The sequence below is a fragment of the Oncorhynchus tshawytscha genome, linkage group LG31 (genome assembly GCF_018296145.1).
Source record: "Oncorhynchus tshawytscha isolate Ot180627B linkage group LG31, Otsh_v2.0, whole genome shotgun sequence".
Classification (NCBI taxonomy): domain Eukaryota; kingdom Metazoa; phylum Chordata; class Actinopteri; order Salmoniformes; family Salmonidae; genus Oncorhynchus; species Oncorhynchus tshawytscha.
The window spans coordinates 1,358,425-1,376,339 of NC_056459.1; the positions used below are offsets into that span (position 1 = coordinate 1,358,425).

The 17,915-nt window shown below is 43.3% G+C and overlaps 1 protein-coding gene across 3 annotated transcripts in view; it reads right to left on the reverse strand.

Moving 5' to 3' along the window:
• Positions 1–17,915, reverse strand: part of LOC112230019 (probable ATP-dependent RNA helicase ddx6) — a 51,393-nt gene that overhangs the window by 18,461 nt on the left and 15,017 nt on the right. For all 3 annotated transcript variants that reach the window (XM_024396237.2, XM_024396236.2, XM_024396238.2), the window contains exons 7-9: positions 8,700–8,794; positions 8,271–8,393; positions 2,343–2,471 (exon numbers count right to left, since the gene is read on the reverse strand). In XM_024396237.2, the coding sequence (XP_024252005.1) occupies positions 2,343–2,471; positions 8,271–8,393; positions 8,700–8,794 (347 nt within the window). The remainder of the gene's footprint in view (positions 1–2,342; positions 2,472–8,270; positions 8,394–8,699; positions 8,795–17,915) is intronic.

Below are 17,915 nucleotides of genomic sequence, written 5' to 3' on the forward strand. Positions count from 1 at the left end.
TCGGCCCTCACTAGCATGAAAACTAAATACAGGTGCAGACTGTGTGGAAAATGATTCAAGACAGACTCTCTACCCAATACAACATTGCAGAATTATGTGCATCCTTTCAAGCACACCCTTCATTGCCCTGTGGTGAGTTATTCACAATTTTGTATAAACAAATAAGATTTTATATGTAAGATGGATAAATAAAGAGCAAAATGATTGATTATTAGGGGCCTCCCGTGTGGCGCAGTGGGCTGTGCCACCAGAGACTCTGGGTTCAAGCCCAGGCTCTTTCGCAGCCGGCCGCGACCGGGAGGCCCATGGGGCAGTGCACAATTGGCCTAGCATCGTCCGGGTTAGGGAGGGTTTGGCCGGCAGGGATATCCTTGTCTCTTCGCTCACTCCTGTGGCGGGCCGGGCGCAGTGCACGCTGACCAGGTTACTAGGTGTAGTGTTTCCTCCGACACATTGGTGCGGCTGGCTTCCGGGTTGGATGCGCGCTGTGTTAAGAAGCAGTGCGGCTTGGTTGGGTTGTGTTTCGGGGGACGCATGGCTCTCGACCTTCGCCTCTCCCGAGTCTGTGTGGGAGTTGAAGCGATGAGACAAGACAGTAACTACTAACTGGATACCACGAAATTGGGGAGAAAAAGGGGGTAATTAATTTTTTTAATTTTAATTGTTGATTATTATTTATGTGTGTCCTGGTCCTATAAGAGCTCTTTGTCACTTCCCACAAGCAGAGTTGTGCTCTTATGTTTAACTTTTTATGGCTGGGGGGCAGTATTGAGTAGCTTGGATGAATAAGGTGCCTAAATTAAACGGCCTGCTCCTCAGTCTCAGTTTCTAATATATGCATTTTATTATTGGTATTGGATAGAAAACACTCTAAAGTTTCTAAAACTGTTTGAATGATGTCTGTGAGTATAACAGAACTCATATGGCAGGCAAAATCCTGAGTTGAAATCAAAACAGGAAGTCAGAAATCTGAGCTTTGTATGTATTCACCAGAGTCCCCAATGAAATCCCCTTGAGATATGAATGATGTTGCACTGCCTAGGGGTTCCACTAGATGTCAACCATCAATAGAAATTATAATGAGACTTCTATGATGTTGTGGGAGTGAATGATAGCAGAATCAGTCAGGTGTCTGGCAGTCAGCCATTTTCTGATCATGTTTATTCCTCATGGTAGTCACTTGTGTTCCATTGCTCACGAAGACAAGGAGTACTCCGGTTGGAACTTTATTGAAGCTATATGTTAAAAACCTCCTAATGATTGATTCTGTACTTAGTTTGAAATGCTTCTTCGACCGGTAATATTACTTTTTAAAGTTTTTGTCCAATATAACGCTGACCAGAATTAGCGTTTGGATATGTATACCAAACGCGCTAACAAAATAAGGTATTTGGACATAAATAACGGACATTTTCGAACAAAACAAACATTTATTGTGGACCTGGGATTCCTGGAGTGCTTTCTGATGTAGATCATCAAAGGTAAGGGAATATTTATCATGTAATTTCTTGTTTATGTTGACGCCATCTTTGCGGCTGTGGTGTTTTTACTTCTGAGCGCCGTCTCAGATTATTGCATGGGTTTCTTTTTCTGTAAAGTTTTTTTGAAATCTGACACAGCGGTTGCATTAAGGAGAGGTATATCTATAATTCCATGTGTATAACTTGTATTATCATCTACATTTATGATGAGTATTTCTGTTGAATGATGTGGCTATGCAAAATCACTGGATGTTTTTGGAACTAGTGAATGTAACACGCCAATGTAAACTCAGATTTTCTGATATAAATATGAACTTTATCAAACAAAACTTGCATGTATTGTGTAACATAATCATTTGTGGTGCTTTCCTCGTAAATCCTATTTGAAATCGGACACTGTGGTGGGATTAACAACAAGACTACCTTGAAAACGATATAAAATACATGTATGTTTGAGGAATTTTAATTATGAGATTTGTCCTTTTGAATATGGCGCCCTGTACTTTCACTGGATGTTGTTATATCGCTCCCGGTAACGGGATCTCAGCCATAAGAAGTTAAGAAATGTATTATTGTATAGCATGTGTGTGTGTGTGTGTGTGTGTGTGTGTGTGTGGCAAGCTTACAATGATGACAAAAAAACAAACATTTGAGTGCGCTGAACCTGGTGCTAGAGGGGGTACACAGCTGAAGGTTTAATGTTTGAAGGTGTACGGGACTATAAAAAGTTTGGGAACCACCGAGTTAGACAAATGTTAATAAAGGTTGCCTGTAAAGGCTCTATGGTATACTAATCTGTGCCCACACTCCAGACTACATGTACATTCACATGCGTTTGTGGTGATTAGTGCCAAGGCTTACCCTGGAGAAGAGTGTGTTGAGACAGTGGACCTTTTGTCTCTCAGTGACGTAGGCATAGTACTGGGTGATGCCCTTCAGAGTTAGCTCCTCCATCAGGTTGATCTCATAGGGCTTATGCAGGTGCTTGGCCTGGAGGAGAGAGGGAAGACAGGGAGTGGGGATAGGGAAATAAAAAAAGGGAGAGTAGAGGGTTATGGAAGTGCCTGAGTAAATCAATGCTGGAATAACTACACACGTGTGCCTGCCTACACACACGGCTAGACCCTTGTAGCTAGACGAAAAAGACAGCCTTTTCTGCTGGCAACCAAGAACTGAAAACCCTGCAAAGGACAGAAAAAAAACATATAACCCAAGCTAAGGACAACTACAAAAAGCTAGTGGAACCATGTTCCACACAGTGAACCTCAAGCAGGCCTGGCAGGGCCTTGCAAACCCTACCGGGGCAAGCCAAGAAGAAAACCCAAGGGAAAAACAAAAAGGACAAGGACCAGTTTGTCAATAAACAACACTTTTATAATGATGACTTCTCCACTGTAACAGAAAGCCAGAGGCAGCAACTGAACCTCTACGCCTTGGATGGAGCAAACCATTGAGGTGGTGAGAAAGGTCTTCAACAGTCAAATCCAGCAAAGCGAAAAGGACCAGACAATTTTTTTTTATCAAGGGACAACTACTGAAGGAAAGCGCAGATGAGCTGGCAGACGTCTAAGATCTGTCTAAACTGGGGGGGGGTTACCAAGCTACAGTGGGGCAAAAAAGTATTTAGTCAGCCACCAATTGTGCAAGTTCTGCCTCTTAAAAAGATGAGGCCTATAATTTTCATCATAGGTACACTTCAGCTATGACAAACAAAATGAGAAAAAAAATCCAGAAAATGACATTGTAGGATTTTTAATGAATTTATGAAAATTAAGCACATTAATCCACTTTACAAGGGCTGTAGAGCCTAACTGGTATACATAAGCAGCGCATGAGTTTCAAGTTTGGGGAAGTTCATTTTCACCATAAAAATGCCCCTTTATAATAAAATCATTACATGCATAATTTAATTTGCGGTCACCTTTGATAATGTTTTCCGCTAACGGAACATGGATAAGGACACGCGCAGTTGCGTCCCCGCTGTGTCCGTCTTCACTTGTAGCCTGTGAGAAAGACCCAGTCACATGGAGAGCCATGTGAGTGAGAGGTGCTTCGGAGCACTCAGGGAGAAGGGCACAATGGCCACTGGCCGGCATGGTTTCTTTTAGGGTGCATTACAGCCACATGAAGAGGATCCCACCATGAAATTCTAGGCATTATCAAGTACTTGTTAAATTGTGAAAAAACTATGCAGAATTCATGCCTTTCAAGCTACTTTTTTCAAATCATTAGTCGCATCATGCAGCCTTACAATGTATTAAACATCCAAGCAGAGCCCAACATTTGTAGAACTACTAAAGTTACATTAATAACTCTAAATTAAGCATATAGGAATACCTATTTCTTTGTTAACCGCTCAACACAGAATAGCCGCATGTAAGGCTCCCTCAAATCGTTTGTGAAGAAAATATCCTTCACATTTTATTCAGCTTTGTTCAATTGTATTCTTCATACTATAAAATAATGCCCCGGAATTCTAAGCAAATCTTGTCTGCTAAATGTAGCCCATAGCCACATCAGGACAACTCAAGAGTACGCTATTCTGTTCTTCTGAAATAGACTACATTTTCTTCATATCTTATTTATTTTAGACTTGTCTAAAGAAGCAAGGTATTGAAAATGTAATATAAGGTAATGCATATTGTTAAGGTGTAGGCTATATAACATGGATTTAGACATTTTTTTAAAGTCGATGTTCCAAACGTCTGCATTAGTAGCTTGTAGGCTATGTGAAAGCCAGAAGATGCTAAATGTTATGTTAATGAACTGTCAATTACCGTGAGACCGACAGTTATTTGCTTGACAATCACTGGCTGACGAAATTGTGACTGCCACAGCCCTACCAATGATCTAAGAGGCTCCGAAGGGGACTGCTTGGCAGTGAAATATGAAGATGACAGCGTGTCGACCTCACCGATGACACACTGCATTTCCAAACAGAAGTAAACATGGTTCATGACTAGTGCAATAACTACCTCAGACTCAAAAGAAAATAACTGCACATTGGGTCTGCCTTCCTCCGGAAATCAATGAGCCACCTAGTCCTGGGTGGTGTAGAGATTGAGTTAAGTACAAGGGAACAAACATGGACAGCACACACTTTTAATGCAGAACATCAATAAAAATAAAAACACCAACAACAACTGTGCCTCCTGTGCAGACTCAGACAACTGACTGTCAACACCAGGATACTCTCCAACTATGCCTGCCATATATAGTGTGTGCAGACTTTGCTTCCTGGCTTGTTAGTGGGCTGTCAGTGGATAATAAGGCTATGATCAGTCAGACTGAACATGTGGTCCAAACTCTGCGGGCTGCAGTGCAGGGGGCACCTTGTCTTCTCCGGACAAGCTTTTGTCCGGATGCCCCAAACAATCGGAAATGGGATTCATCAGAAAATGACTACCTCAGCAGTCCAAACCCTGTACATTTAGCAGAATATCAGTCTGTCCCTGATGTTTCTCCTGGAGAGAAGTGGCTTCTTTGCTGCCCTTCTTGACACCAGGACATCCTCCAAAAGTCGTCCCTCACTGTGCGTGCAGATGCACCACACCTGCCTGCTGCCATTCCTGAGCAAGCTCTGTACTGGTGGTGCCCCGATCCCGCAGCTGAATCAACTTTAGGAGACGGTCCTGGCGCTTGCTGGAATTCCTTGGGCGCCCTGAAGCCTTCTTCACAACAATTGACCCGCTCTCCTTGAAGTTCTTGATGATCAGATAAATGGTTGATTTAGGTGCAATCTTACTGGCAGCAATATCCTTGCCTGTGAAGCCCGTTTTGGGCAAAGCAATGACAGCGCGTGTTTCCTTGCAGGTAACTATGGTTGACAGAGGAAGAACAATGATTCCAAGCACCACCCTCCTTTTGAAACTTCCAGTCTGTTGTTCGAACTCAATCAGCATGACAGAGTGATCTCAAGCCTTCCAGTCCTAGTCAATTCACACCTGTGTTAAATAGAGAATCACTGACATGATGTCAGCTGGTCCTTCTGTGGCAGGGCTGAAATGCAGTGGAAATGTTTTTGGGGGATTCAGTCCATCTGCATGGCAAATAGGGACTTTGGAATTAATTGCAATTCATCTGATCACTTCATAACATTATGGAGTATATGCAAATTGCTGAGGTAGCAGACTTTGTGAAAATTTTGGCCATGACTTACAGTGCATTTGGAAAGTATTCAGACAACTGGACCTTTTCCACATTTTGTTATGGTACAGCTGTATTCTGAAATGTATTCAAATTTACAAAACTGAAATATCACATTCTCAGTATTCAGACCCTTTTACTCAGTGCTTTGTTGAAGCACCTTTGGAAGCAATTACAGCCTCAAATTGTCTTAGCTATGACGCTACAAGCTTGGCACACCTGTATTTGGAGAGTTTCTCCCATTCTTCTCTGCAGATCCTCTCAAATTCAGATGGATGGGAGGGACGCTGCACAACTATTTTTAAGTCTCTCCAGAGGTGTTCGATCATGTTCAATTCCGGGCTATGGCTGGTCCACTCAAAGACTTGTCCCGAAGCCACTCCTGAGTTGTCTTGGTTGTGTGCTTAGGGTTGTTGTCCTGTTGGAAGGTGAACCATTGCCACAGACAGGTCCTGAGCGCTCTGGAGCAGGTTTCCATCAAAGATTGCTCTGGACTTTGCTCGGCTCATCTTTCCCTTGATCCTGACTAGTCTCACAGTCCCTGCCACTGAAGAACATCCACAGCATGACTCTGCCACTACCATGCTTCACCATAGGGAGGATGCCAGGTTTCTTCCAGATGTGACGCTTGGCATTCAGGCCAAAGAGTTCAATCTTGGTTTCATCAGACCAGAGAATCTTGTTTCTCATGGTTTGAGAGTCCTTTAGGTACCTTTTGGCAAACTCCAAGCGGGCTGTCATGTGCCTTTTACTGAGGAGTAGCTTCTGTCTGGGCACTCTACCATAAAATGCCATTCTTGTTGGAGTGCTGCAGAGATGGTTATCCTTCTGAAAGGTTCTCCCATCTCCACAGAGGAACTCTAGAACTCTGTCAGAGTGAGCATTGGGTTCTTGGTCACCTCCCTGACCAAGGCACTTCTCCCCAGATTGCTCAGTTTGGCTGGGTGGACAGCTCTATGAAGAGTCCAAAAATCTTCCATTCAACCTCTTGGAACTACCGCTCCCGGATCCGGGAGAATTGTCATCAACTGACACTAATTAGCATAACGCAACAGACAAAAAATATTACTCGAAAATATTCATATTCATGAAATCACAAGTGAAATATATTGAAACATAGCTTAGCCTTTTTTGTTAATCACCCTATCATCTCAGATTTTGAAATTATGCTTTACAGCCAAAGCAAGACAAGCATTTGTGTAAGTTTATTGATAGCCTAGCATAGCATTATGCCTAGCTAGCAGCAGGCAGCTTGGTCACGAAAATCAGAAAAGCAATCAAATTAAATCGTTTAGCTTTGATGAGCTTTGGATGTTTTCACTCACGAAACTCCCAGTTAGATAGCAAATGTTCCTTTTTTCCATAAAGATTATTTTTGTAGCCGAAATAGCTCCGTTTGTTCTTCACGTTTGGCTGAGAAATCGACCGGAAATTGCGGTCACGATAAAAATATTCCAAATTAGATCCATAATAGCGACAGAAACATGGCAAAGTTTTTTTATAATCAATCCTCAAGATGTTTTTCAAATATCTATTCGATAATATATCAACCGGGTCAGTTGGCTTCTTAGTAGGAGCGAGAGAAACAATGGCTGCATTTGTCTATTACGCACATATCACTCTGAGAGCCACCAGGTGACCACTGACGCAATGTTTTCGCTCACGTTCATTTTTCAAAATAAAAGCCTGAAACTATGTCTTGTGACACTAGACACATTAGTGAAGCCATAGAAAAAGGAATCTGGTTTGATATCCCTTTCACTGCTCAATAGGGACGCATAGGAACGCAGAGGTTTCTAAATAAGAGTAACTTCCTGATTGGATTTTTCTCAGGCTTTCACCTGTAATATCAGTTCTGTTATACTCACAGACAATATTTTTACAGTTTTGGAAACTTTAGAGTGTTTTCTATCCTAAGCTGTCAATTATATGCATATTCTATTATCTGGTCCTAAAAAAATAGCCCGTTTACTTTGGGAACGTTATTTTTCCAAAAATGAAAATAGTGCCCCCTAGTTTCAAGAGGTTAAGAATGATGGAGGCCACTGTGCCCTTGGGGACCTTCAATGCTGCAGACATTTTTTGGTACCCTTCCCCAAATCTGTGCCTCGACACAATCCCTAGGTCTACGGACAATTCCTTCCACCTCATTCCTTGGTTTTTGCTCTGATATGCAATGTCAACTGTGGAACCTTATATTGAAAGGTGTGTGCCTTTCCAAATCATGCCCGATCAATTGAATTTAGCACCGGTGGACTCCAATCAAGTTGTAGAAACATCTCAAGGATGAGCAATGGAAACAGGATGCAGAGCTTAATTTCAAGTCTCACAACAAAGGGTCTGAATACTTATTTACAAAAGGTATGTTTTTTTTGCTTTTTGTAATAAATTTGCAGAAATATAAAAAAAACTGTTTTTGCTTTGTCATTATGGGGTAGTGTGTGTATAAGTGATGTATATTTTTTCATTAATTTTGGAATAAGGCAAGGGTCAAGGGGTCTGAATAAGGCAAGGGTAAAGGGGTCTGAATACTTTCCAAATGCACTGTATATCGTATCATTATGGAAAAGCAAAACAGACTGGCCTGTTGGTGAGACCACATGGCTGCCAACTTGTGGCTCAGCGCCATGTGGCACTACTCACCATGAACTTCTGCACGCTGATGGGGAAGGTGGCAGAGTACAGCAGGATCTGACGGCCCTTGCCCAGGAAGCTGATGATATCCTCGATGAGCACCACAAAGTCCTGAGACAGCAGCTTGTCCGCCTGTGAGGAAGATATTACATTATTATTAAGAGGAGCATTAGCAGCGTTCTAAAAAGTATAAATTAATTTGCTACTACTAGTATGTAATTGACATACGGCGCTGGTTGCAGGGGAAAATATTACATGTAGCCCTTTGAACCTCTTTGGTAGACAGATACACCAGAACAGATTTGATGGGCCCTGATGAAGAATATTGAGTGGCTTGTAACAAAATAGCTCATGGACTGATTCTCTGGAGTCATCTAAAGTAGCTGAGTATAGTGAGTGGTTGATTGACTCAAGTGCCACATGTATTCACACACTCACCTCATCCATCACCATCATCTGAACTCTATCCACTTTGGCCACGCCCTTCTTTATCAAGTCCAAGATCCTGCCAGGTGTGGCTATGACCACATGCACTAAGAGTGAAAAATAAATAAATATCAGAAACACCACCATTACAGATGTGCAAGTGTACAGCTTTGAGATTGTGTGACTTGCTTGTAGTGTACAGTGGGATCCATAATTGACATCCTTGATAAAGACTAGCAAAAATGACAATTCAAATACAGCACTATATCTAAAATCGGGAAATTATATTATACTTATAAAATTGCTCAGGAGATTTTGTTTAACAATTAGTAGTAATTAAAAAATAACTTTATTCTCAAAAAAGGTAGGGGGTCAAAATGATTGACACACGTTTGCAATACCATACCTTGCAAGGATAACGGCACTGAGACTTTTTCTAAAATGTTCTACAAGCGTTCTTAGACCATTCCTCCATACAGAATCCTTCCAGATCGTTGATATCCTTTGGCTGAGCTTACAGACTTGCCCTTTTAAATTCAAACTACAGATGTGTTTCAGGTCCAGAGAGAAATGGCCATTGCAAAATGTTGATTATGGCCAATTGACAAATTCTTTGTGAATTTTGATGTGTGCTTGTGGTTAGTCTTACTGGAAGATTGCGTTCAAGTGTCAGCCTCCTGGGCAGAGGCAACCAGGTTTTTGATATATGTCCTGGGTACTGGATAAGGTTGATGATGCGGTTGACCTTAAGGGCCCCAGGACCAGTGGAAGAAAAATAGCCACATTACATCAAAGATCACCCCCCACCATTTTACAGTACGTATTGGATTCTTCTCTGCACATGCACTCATGTCAATGCCAAACCCACCACTGGTGTGGCCAAAGAGCTCTATTTTGATGTCATACAACAAATAAACATCTGGAGTTTGCTAAATGACATTGGCACTTGAATTAGAACCGGTGCTATTGTCAGACGTCATGAAAATAGAGCTCTTTGGCCACTCACACCAGAGGCATCGAAATGAGAACGCATTAGCAGAAAATAATCCCAGACACACTAAAATATTGTGGTGGATCTTTGATGTTTTGCTTCAACTGGTACTGGGGCCCTTGTTAAGGTGAATGGCATCATGAACTTTACCCTGTACCAGAACATTTTAGCCAAAAACCCAGTTGCCTCTGCCAGGAGGCTGACACTTGATTGCAAGTCGATCTTCCAGCAAGACAATAACCCCAAGCACACAAAGAAATGGCCAGTTGGCCACAAAAATCCAAATTTTGCAAAGGCCATCTCAGTCTCTGGATTTTAAACGCATTAAAAACCTGTAGAGGGCAGTCCATAAGTGCAGATGAATGATAAAATATACTGTATGGAGAAATGGTTTAAGATACCTTCCAATGGTGTTAACCAACTCGTAAAACATTTGAGAATTAAAAAAAAAAAAGTTTTAAAAAATTGAGCAGACAATATTGGCTCAGTAATTTCAATTATTCCATTTTCCAGTCATTATTGCTCATGTTTATCAAGGGTGTCCATTTCAAACCCCACTGTATATTGTACAACTGTATTTGGAGCTTCTCCCATTCTTCTCTGCAGATCCACTCAAGCTGTCAGGCTAGATGGGGAGCCTAGCTGCACAGCTATTTTCAGGTCTCTCCAGAGATGTTCAATGAGGTTCAAGTCCGGGCTCTGGCTGGGCCACTCAAGGACATTGAGACTTGTCCCGAAGCCACTCCTGCATTATCTTGGCAGTGTGCTTAGGGTCATTGTCCTGTTGGAAGGTGAACCTTCGTCCCAGTCCCAGTCGTCCCGGTTTTCATCAAGGATCTCTTTACTTTGCTCTGTTCATCTTTCCCTTCATCCTGACTAGTCTCACAGTCCCTGTCAATGAAAAACATACCCACAGTATCATGCTTCCACCACCATGCTTCATCATAGGGATGGCGCCAGGTTTCCTCCAGACGTGACACTTGGCATTCAGGCCAAAGAGTTCAATCTTGGTTTTATCAGACCAGAGAATCTTGTGTCTCATGGTCAGAGTCCTTTGGGTACACTTTGGCATGTGTCGGCATCGAGTAATTGTCTCTGGCCCCCTCCCAGTTAGGGGGAGTGATGAGCTCTACAGCAGTCTCACAACTCAATCGCTGGTTGAAAACTGTTTTCTGCCCCTCCCAAAAGATAGAATTTGTAGATAATTGGCCCTCTTTCTGGGACTCACCCACAAACAGGACCAAGCCTGACCTGCTGAGGAGTGATGGACTCCATCCTAGCTGGAGGGGTGCTCTCATCTTATCTACCAACATAGACAGGGCTCTAACTCCTCTAGCTCCACAATGAAATAGGGTGCAGGCCAGGCAGCAGGCTGTTAGCCAGCCTGCCAGCATAGTAGAGTCTGCCACTAGCACAGTCAGTGTAGTCAGCTCAGCTATCACCATTGAGACCGTGTCTGTGCCTCGACCTAGGTTGGGCAAAACTAAACATGGCGGTGTTCGCCTTAGCAATCTCACTAGGATAAAGATCACCTCCATTCCTGTCATTATTGAAAGAGATCATGATACCTCACATCTCAAAATAGGGCTACTTAATGTTAGATCCCTTACTTCAAAGGCAATTATAGTCAATGAACTAATCACTGATCATAATCTTGATGTGATTGGCCTGACTGAAACATGGCTTAAGCCTGATGAATTTACTGTGTTAAATGAGGCCTCACCTCCTGGCTACTCTAGTGACCATATCCCCCGTGCATCCCGCAAAGGCGGAGGTGTTGCTAACATTTACGATAGCAAATTTCAATTTACAAAAAAAAAAAAAGACGTTTTCGTCTTTTGAGCTTCTAGTCATGAAATCTATGCAGCCTACTCAATCACTTTTTATAGCTACTACAGGCCTCCTGGGCCATATACAGCGTTCCTCACTGAGTTCCCTGAATTCCTATCGGACCTTGTAGTCATAGCAGATAATATTCTAATCTTTGGTGACGTTAATATTCACATGGAAAAGTCCACAGACCCACTCCAAAAGGCTTTCGGAGCCATCATCGACTCAGTGGGTTTTGTCCAACATGTCTCTGGACCCACTCACTGTCACACTCTGGACCTAGTTTTGTCCCATGGAATAAATGTTGTGGATCTTAATGTTTTTCCTCATAATCCTGGACTATCGGAGCACCATTTTATTACGTTTGCAATTGCAACAAATAATCTGCTCAGACCCCAACCAAGGAACATCAAAAGTCGTGCTATAAATTCACAGACAACACAAAGATTCCTTGATGTCCTTCCAGATTCCCTCTGTCTACCCAAGGACAAAAATCAGTTAACCACCTAACTGAGGAACTCAATTTAACCTTGCGCAATACCCTAGATGCAGTTGCACCCCTAAAAACTACAAATTTCTCATAAGAAACTAGGTCCCTGGTACACAGAAAATACCCGAGCTCTGAAGCAAGCTTCCAGAAAATTGGAATGGAAATGGCGCCACACCAAACTGGAAGTCTTCCGACTAGCTTGGAAAGACAGTACCGTGCAGTACCGAAGAGCCCGTACTGCTGCTCGATCATCCTATTTTATTTGAGGAAAATAAGAACAATCCAAAATTCCTTTTTGATACTGTCGCAAAGCTAACTAAAAAGCAGCATTCCCCAAGAGAGGATGACTTTCACTTTAGCAGTGTTAAATTCATGAACTTCTTTGAGGAAAAGATTATGATTATTAGAAAGCAAATTACGGACTCCTCTTTAAATCTGCGTATTCCTCAAAGCTCAGTTGTCCTGAGTCTGCACAACTCTGCCAGGACCTAGGATCAAGATAGACGCTCAAGTGTTTTAGTACTATATCTCTTGACACAATGATGAAAATAATCATGGCCTCTAAACCTTCAAGCTGCATACTGGACCCTATTCCAACTAAACTACTGAAAGAGCTGCTTCCTGTGCTTGGCCCTCCTATGTTGAACATAATAAACGGCTCTCTATCCACCGGATGTGTACCAAACTCACTAAAAGTGGCAGTAATAAAGCCTCTCTTGAAAAAGCCAAACCTTGACCCAGAAAATATAAAAAACTAAAATCGGCCTATATCAAATCTTCCATTCCTCTCAAAAATTTTAGAAAAGGCTGTTGCGCAGCAACTCATTGCCTTCCTGAAGACAAACAATGTATACAAAATACTTCAGTCTGGTTTTAGACCCCACCATAGCACCTAGACTGCACTTGTGAAGGTGGTAAATTACCTTTTAATGGCATCGGACCGAGGCTCTGCATCTGTCCTCGTGCTCCTAGACCTTAGTGCTGCTTTTGATTCCATCGATCACCACATTCTTTTGGAGAGATTGGAAACCCAAATTGGTCTACACGGACAAGTTCTGGCCTGGTTTAAATCTTATCTGTCGGAAAGATATCAGTTTGTCTCTGTGAATGGTTTGTCCTCTTACAAATCAACTGTAAATTTCGGTGTTCCTCAAGGTTCCGTTTTAGGACCACTATTGTTTTCACTATATATTTTACCTCTTGGGGATGTTATTTGAAAACATAATGTTAACTGTCACTGCTATGCGGATGACACACAGCTGTACATTTCAATGAAACATGGTGAAGCCCCAAAATTGCCCTTGCTAGAAGCATGTGTTTCAGACATAAGGAAGTGGATGGCTGCAAACTTTTTACTTTTAAACTCGCACAAAACAGAGATGCTTGTTCTAGGTCCCAAGAAACAAAGAGATATTCTGTTGAATCTGACAATTAATCTTAATGGTTGTACAGTCGTCTCAAATAAAACTGTGAAGGACCTCGGCGTTACTCTGGACCCTGATCTCTTTTGAAAAACATATCAAGACCATTTCAAGGACAGCTTTTTTCCATCTACGTAACATTCCAAAAATCAGAAACTTTCTGTCCAAAAATGATGCAGAAAAATTAATCCATGCTTTTGTCACTTCTAGGTTAGACTACTGCAATGCTCTACTTTCCAGCTACCCGGATAAAGCACTAAATAAACTTCAGTTAGTGCTAAATACGGCTGCTAGAATCCTGACTAGAACCAAAAAATTTGATCATATTACTCCAGTGCTAGCCTCTCTACACTGGCTTCCTGTCAAAGCAAGGGCTGATTTCAAGGTTTTACTGCTAACCTACAAAGCATTACATGGGTGTGCTCCTACCTATCTCTCTGATCTGGTCCTGCCGTACATACCTACACGTACGCTACGGTCACAAGACACAGGCCTACTAATTGTCCCTAGAATTTCTAAGCAAACAGCTGGAGGCAGGGCTTTCTCCTATGGAGCTCAATTTTTATGGAACGGTCTGCCTACCCATGTCAGAGACACAAACTCGGTCTCAACCTTTAAGTCTTTACTGAAGACTCATCTCTTCAGTGGGTCACATGATTGAGTGTAGTCTGGCCCAGGAGTGGGAAGGTGAACGGAAAGGCTCTTGAGCAACGAACCGCCCTTGCTGTCTCTGCCTGGCCGGTTCCCCTCTTTCCACTGGGATTCTCTGCCTCTAACCCTATTACATGGACTGAGTCACTGGTTTACTGGGGCTCTCTCATGCTGTCCCTGGAAGGGGTGCGTCACCTGAGTGGGTTGATTCACTGATGTGGTCATCCTGTCTGGGTTGGCGCCCCCCCCTTGGGTTGTGCCATGGCGGAGATCTTTGTGGGCTATACTCAGCCTTGTCTCAGGATGGTAAGTTGGTGGTTAGAGATATCCCTCTAGTGGTGTGGGGGCTGTGCTTTGGCAAAGTGGGTGGGGTTATATCCTTCCTGTTTGGCCCTGTCCGGGGGTGTCCTCGGATGGGGCCACAGTGTCTCCTGACCCCTCCCGTCTCAGCCTCCAGTATTTATGCTGCAGTAGTTTGTGTGTCGGGGGGCTAGGGTCAGTTTGTTATATCTGGAGTACTTCTCCTGTCTTATCCGGTGTCCTGTGTGAATCTAAGTGTGCGTTCTCTAATTCTCTCCTTCTCCCTTTCTTTCTCTCTCTCGGAGGACCTGAGCCCTAGGACCATGCCCCAGGACTACCTGACATGATGACTCCTTGCTGTCCCCAGTCCACCTGACCGTGCTGCTGCTCCAGTTTCAACTGTTCTGCCTTATTATTATTCGACCATGCTGGTCATTTATGAACATTTGAACATCTTGGCCATGTTCTGTTATAATCTCCACCGGGCACAGCCAGAAGAGGACTGGCCACCCCACATAGCCTGGTTCCTCTCTAGGTTTTGGCCTTTCTAGGGAGTTTTTCCTCACCGTGCTTCTACAGCCACCGTGCTTCTACACCTGCATGGCTTGCTGTTTGGGGTTTTAGGCTGGGTTTCTGTACAGCACTTTGAGATATCAGCTGATGTACGAAGGGCTATATAAAACTCCAAGTGGGCCGTCATGTGCCTTCTACTGAGGAGTGGCTACCATTTGGCCACTACCACAAAGGCCTAATTGGTGGAGTGCTGCAGAGATGGTTGTCCTTCTGGAAGGTTCTACCATCTCCACAGAGGAACTCTGGAGCTCTGTCAGAGTGAGTTTGAGTACTTGGTCACCACACTGACAAAGGCTCTTCTCCCCAGCTTGCTCAGTTTGGTCGGGTGGTCAGCTCTAGAAAGAGTATTGGTGGTTACAAACTTCTTCCATTTAAGAATGGAGGCCACTGTGGTTTTGCTGTCTCGGAGCTCTACGGACAATTCCTTCGGCCTCTTGGCTTGGCTATTGCTCTGACATGCACCCTCATCTGTGGGACCTTACATAGACAGGTGTGTGCTTTTCCAAATCATGTACTATCAATTGAATTTACCACAGGTGGACTCCAATCAAGTTGTAGAAACATCAAGGATGATACATGTTAACAGGATGCACCTGAGATTACATTTTGAGTCTCATGGGAAAGGGCCTGAATTCTTAAGTAAAAAGGGTATTTATTTTTTTACACTGCTCAAAAAAATAAAGGGAACACTAAAATAACACATCCTAGATCTGAATGAATGAAATATTATTTTTTAAATACTTTTTTCTTTACATAGTTGAATGTGCTGACAACAAAATCACACAAAATTGATCAATGGAAATCAAATTTATCAACCCATGGAGGCCTGGATTTGGAGTCACACTCAAAATTAAAGTGGAAAACCACACTACAGGCTGATCCAGCAGATGTAATGTCCTTAAAACAAGTCAAAATGAGGCTCAGTAGTGTGTGTGGCCTCCACGTGCCTGTATAACCTCCCTAGAACGCCTGGGCATGCTCCTGATGAGGTGGCGGATGGTCTCCTGAGGGATCTCCTCCCAGACCTGGACTAAAGCATCCGCCAACTCCTGGACAGTCTGTGGTGCGTTGGTGGATGGAGCCAGACATGATGTCCCAGATGTACACAATTGGATTCAGGTCTGGGGAACGGGCGGGCCAGTCCATAGCATCAATGCCTTCCTCTTGCAGGAACTGCTGACACACTCCAGCCACATGAGGTCTAACATTGTCTTGCATTAGGAGGAACCCAGGGCCAACCGCACCAGCATATGGTCTCACAAGGGGTCTGAGGATCTTATCTCAGTACCTAATGGCAGTCAGGCTACCTCTGCCGAGCACATGGAGGGCTGTGCGGCCCCCCAAAGAAATGCCACCCCACACCATGACTGACCCACCGCCAAACCGGTCATGCTGGAGGATGTTGCAGGCAGCAGAACGTTCTCCACGGCGTCTCCAGACTGTCACGTCTGTCACATGTGCTCAGTGTGAACCTGCTTTCATCTGTGAAGAGCACAGGGCGCCATTGGCGAATTTGCCAATCTTGGTGTTCTCTGGCAAATGCCAAATGTTCTGCACGGTGTTGGGCTGTAAGCACAACCCCCACCTGTGGATGTCGGGCCCTCATACCACCAGGTCATTTTGTAGGGCTCTGGCAGTGCTCCTCCTTGCACAAAGGCAGAGGTCGCGGTCCTGCTGCTGGGTTGTTGCCCTCCTACGGCCTCCTCCACGTCTCCTGATGTACTGGCCTGTCTCCTGGTAGCACCTCCATGCTCTGGACACTACGCTGACAGACACAGCAAACCTTCTTGCCACACCTCGCATTGATGTGCCATCCTGGATGAGCTGCACTACCTGAGCCACTTGTGTGGGTTGTAGACTCCGTCTCATGCTACCACTAGAGTGAAAGCACAGCCAGCATTCAAAAGTGACCAAAAACATCAGCCAGGAAGCATAGGAACTGAGAAGTGGTCTGTGGTCCCCACCTGCAGAACCACTCCTTTATTGGGGGTGTCTTGCTAAATGCCTATAATCAGTGTTGCTTCCTAAGTGGACAGTTTGATTTCACAGAAGTGTGATTGACTTGGAGTTACATTGTGTTGCTTAAGTGTTCCCTTTATTTTTTTGAGCAGTGTATATGGAATAAATTTGCAAACATTCCTAAAAACCTGTTTTTAGTTCTCTCATTATGGGGTATTGTGTAAATTGCTGAGGAAAATGTTTGATTTCATCGATTTTAGAATAAGTCTAACGTAACAGAATGTTGAAAAAGTAAAGGGATCTGAATACTTTCTAAAGGCACTGTATACAGTTGAAGTTGGAGGTTTACATAGACAAAAACCATTTAAAACACAGTTTCACAATTCCTGACATTTAATCCTAGTAAAAATGCCCTGTCTTAAGTCAGTTAGGATCATCATCATTTATTTAAGAATGTGAAATGTCAGAATAATAGGAGAGAGAATTATTTATTTCAGTTTTTATTTCTTTCATCACATTCCCAGTGGGTCAGAAGTTCACATACACTCAATTAGTATTTGGTATCATTGCCTTTAAATTGGTTAACTTGGGTAAAACATTTTGGGTAGCCTTCCACAAGCTTCCCACAATAAATTGGGTGAATTTTGGCCCATTCCCCCTGACAGAGCTGGTGTAACTTCGTCAGGTTTGAAGGCCTTCTTGCTCGCACAAGCTTTTTCATTTCTGCCCACAAACTTTCTACAGGATGAGGTCAGGGATTTGTGATGGCCACTCCAAAACCCTGACTGTGGTCCTTAAGCCATTTTTCAAAACTTTGGATGCATGCTTGGGGTCATTGTCCATTTGGAAGACCCATTTGCAACCAAGCTTTAACTTCCTGACTGATGTCTTGATGTTGCTTAGTGGTGTAGCCTAGTGGGTAGAGTGTTGGACTAGTAACCGGAAGGTTGCAAGTTCAAACCCCCGAGCTGACAAGGTATAAATCTGTCGTTCTGCCCCTGAACAGGCAGTTA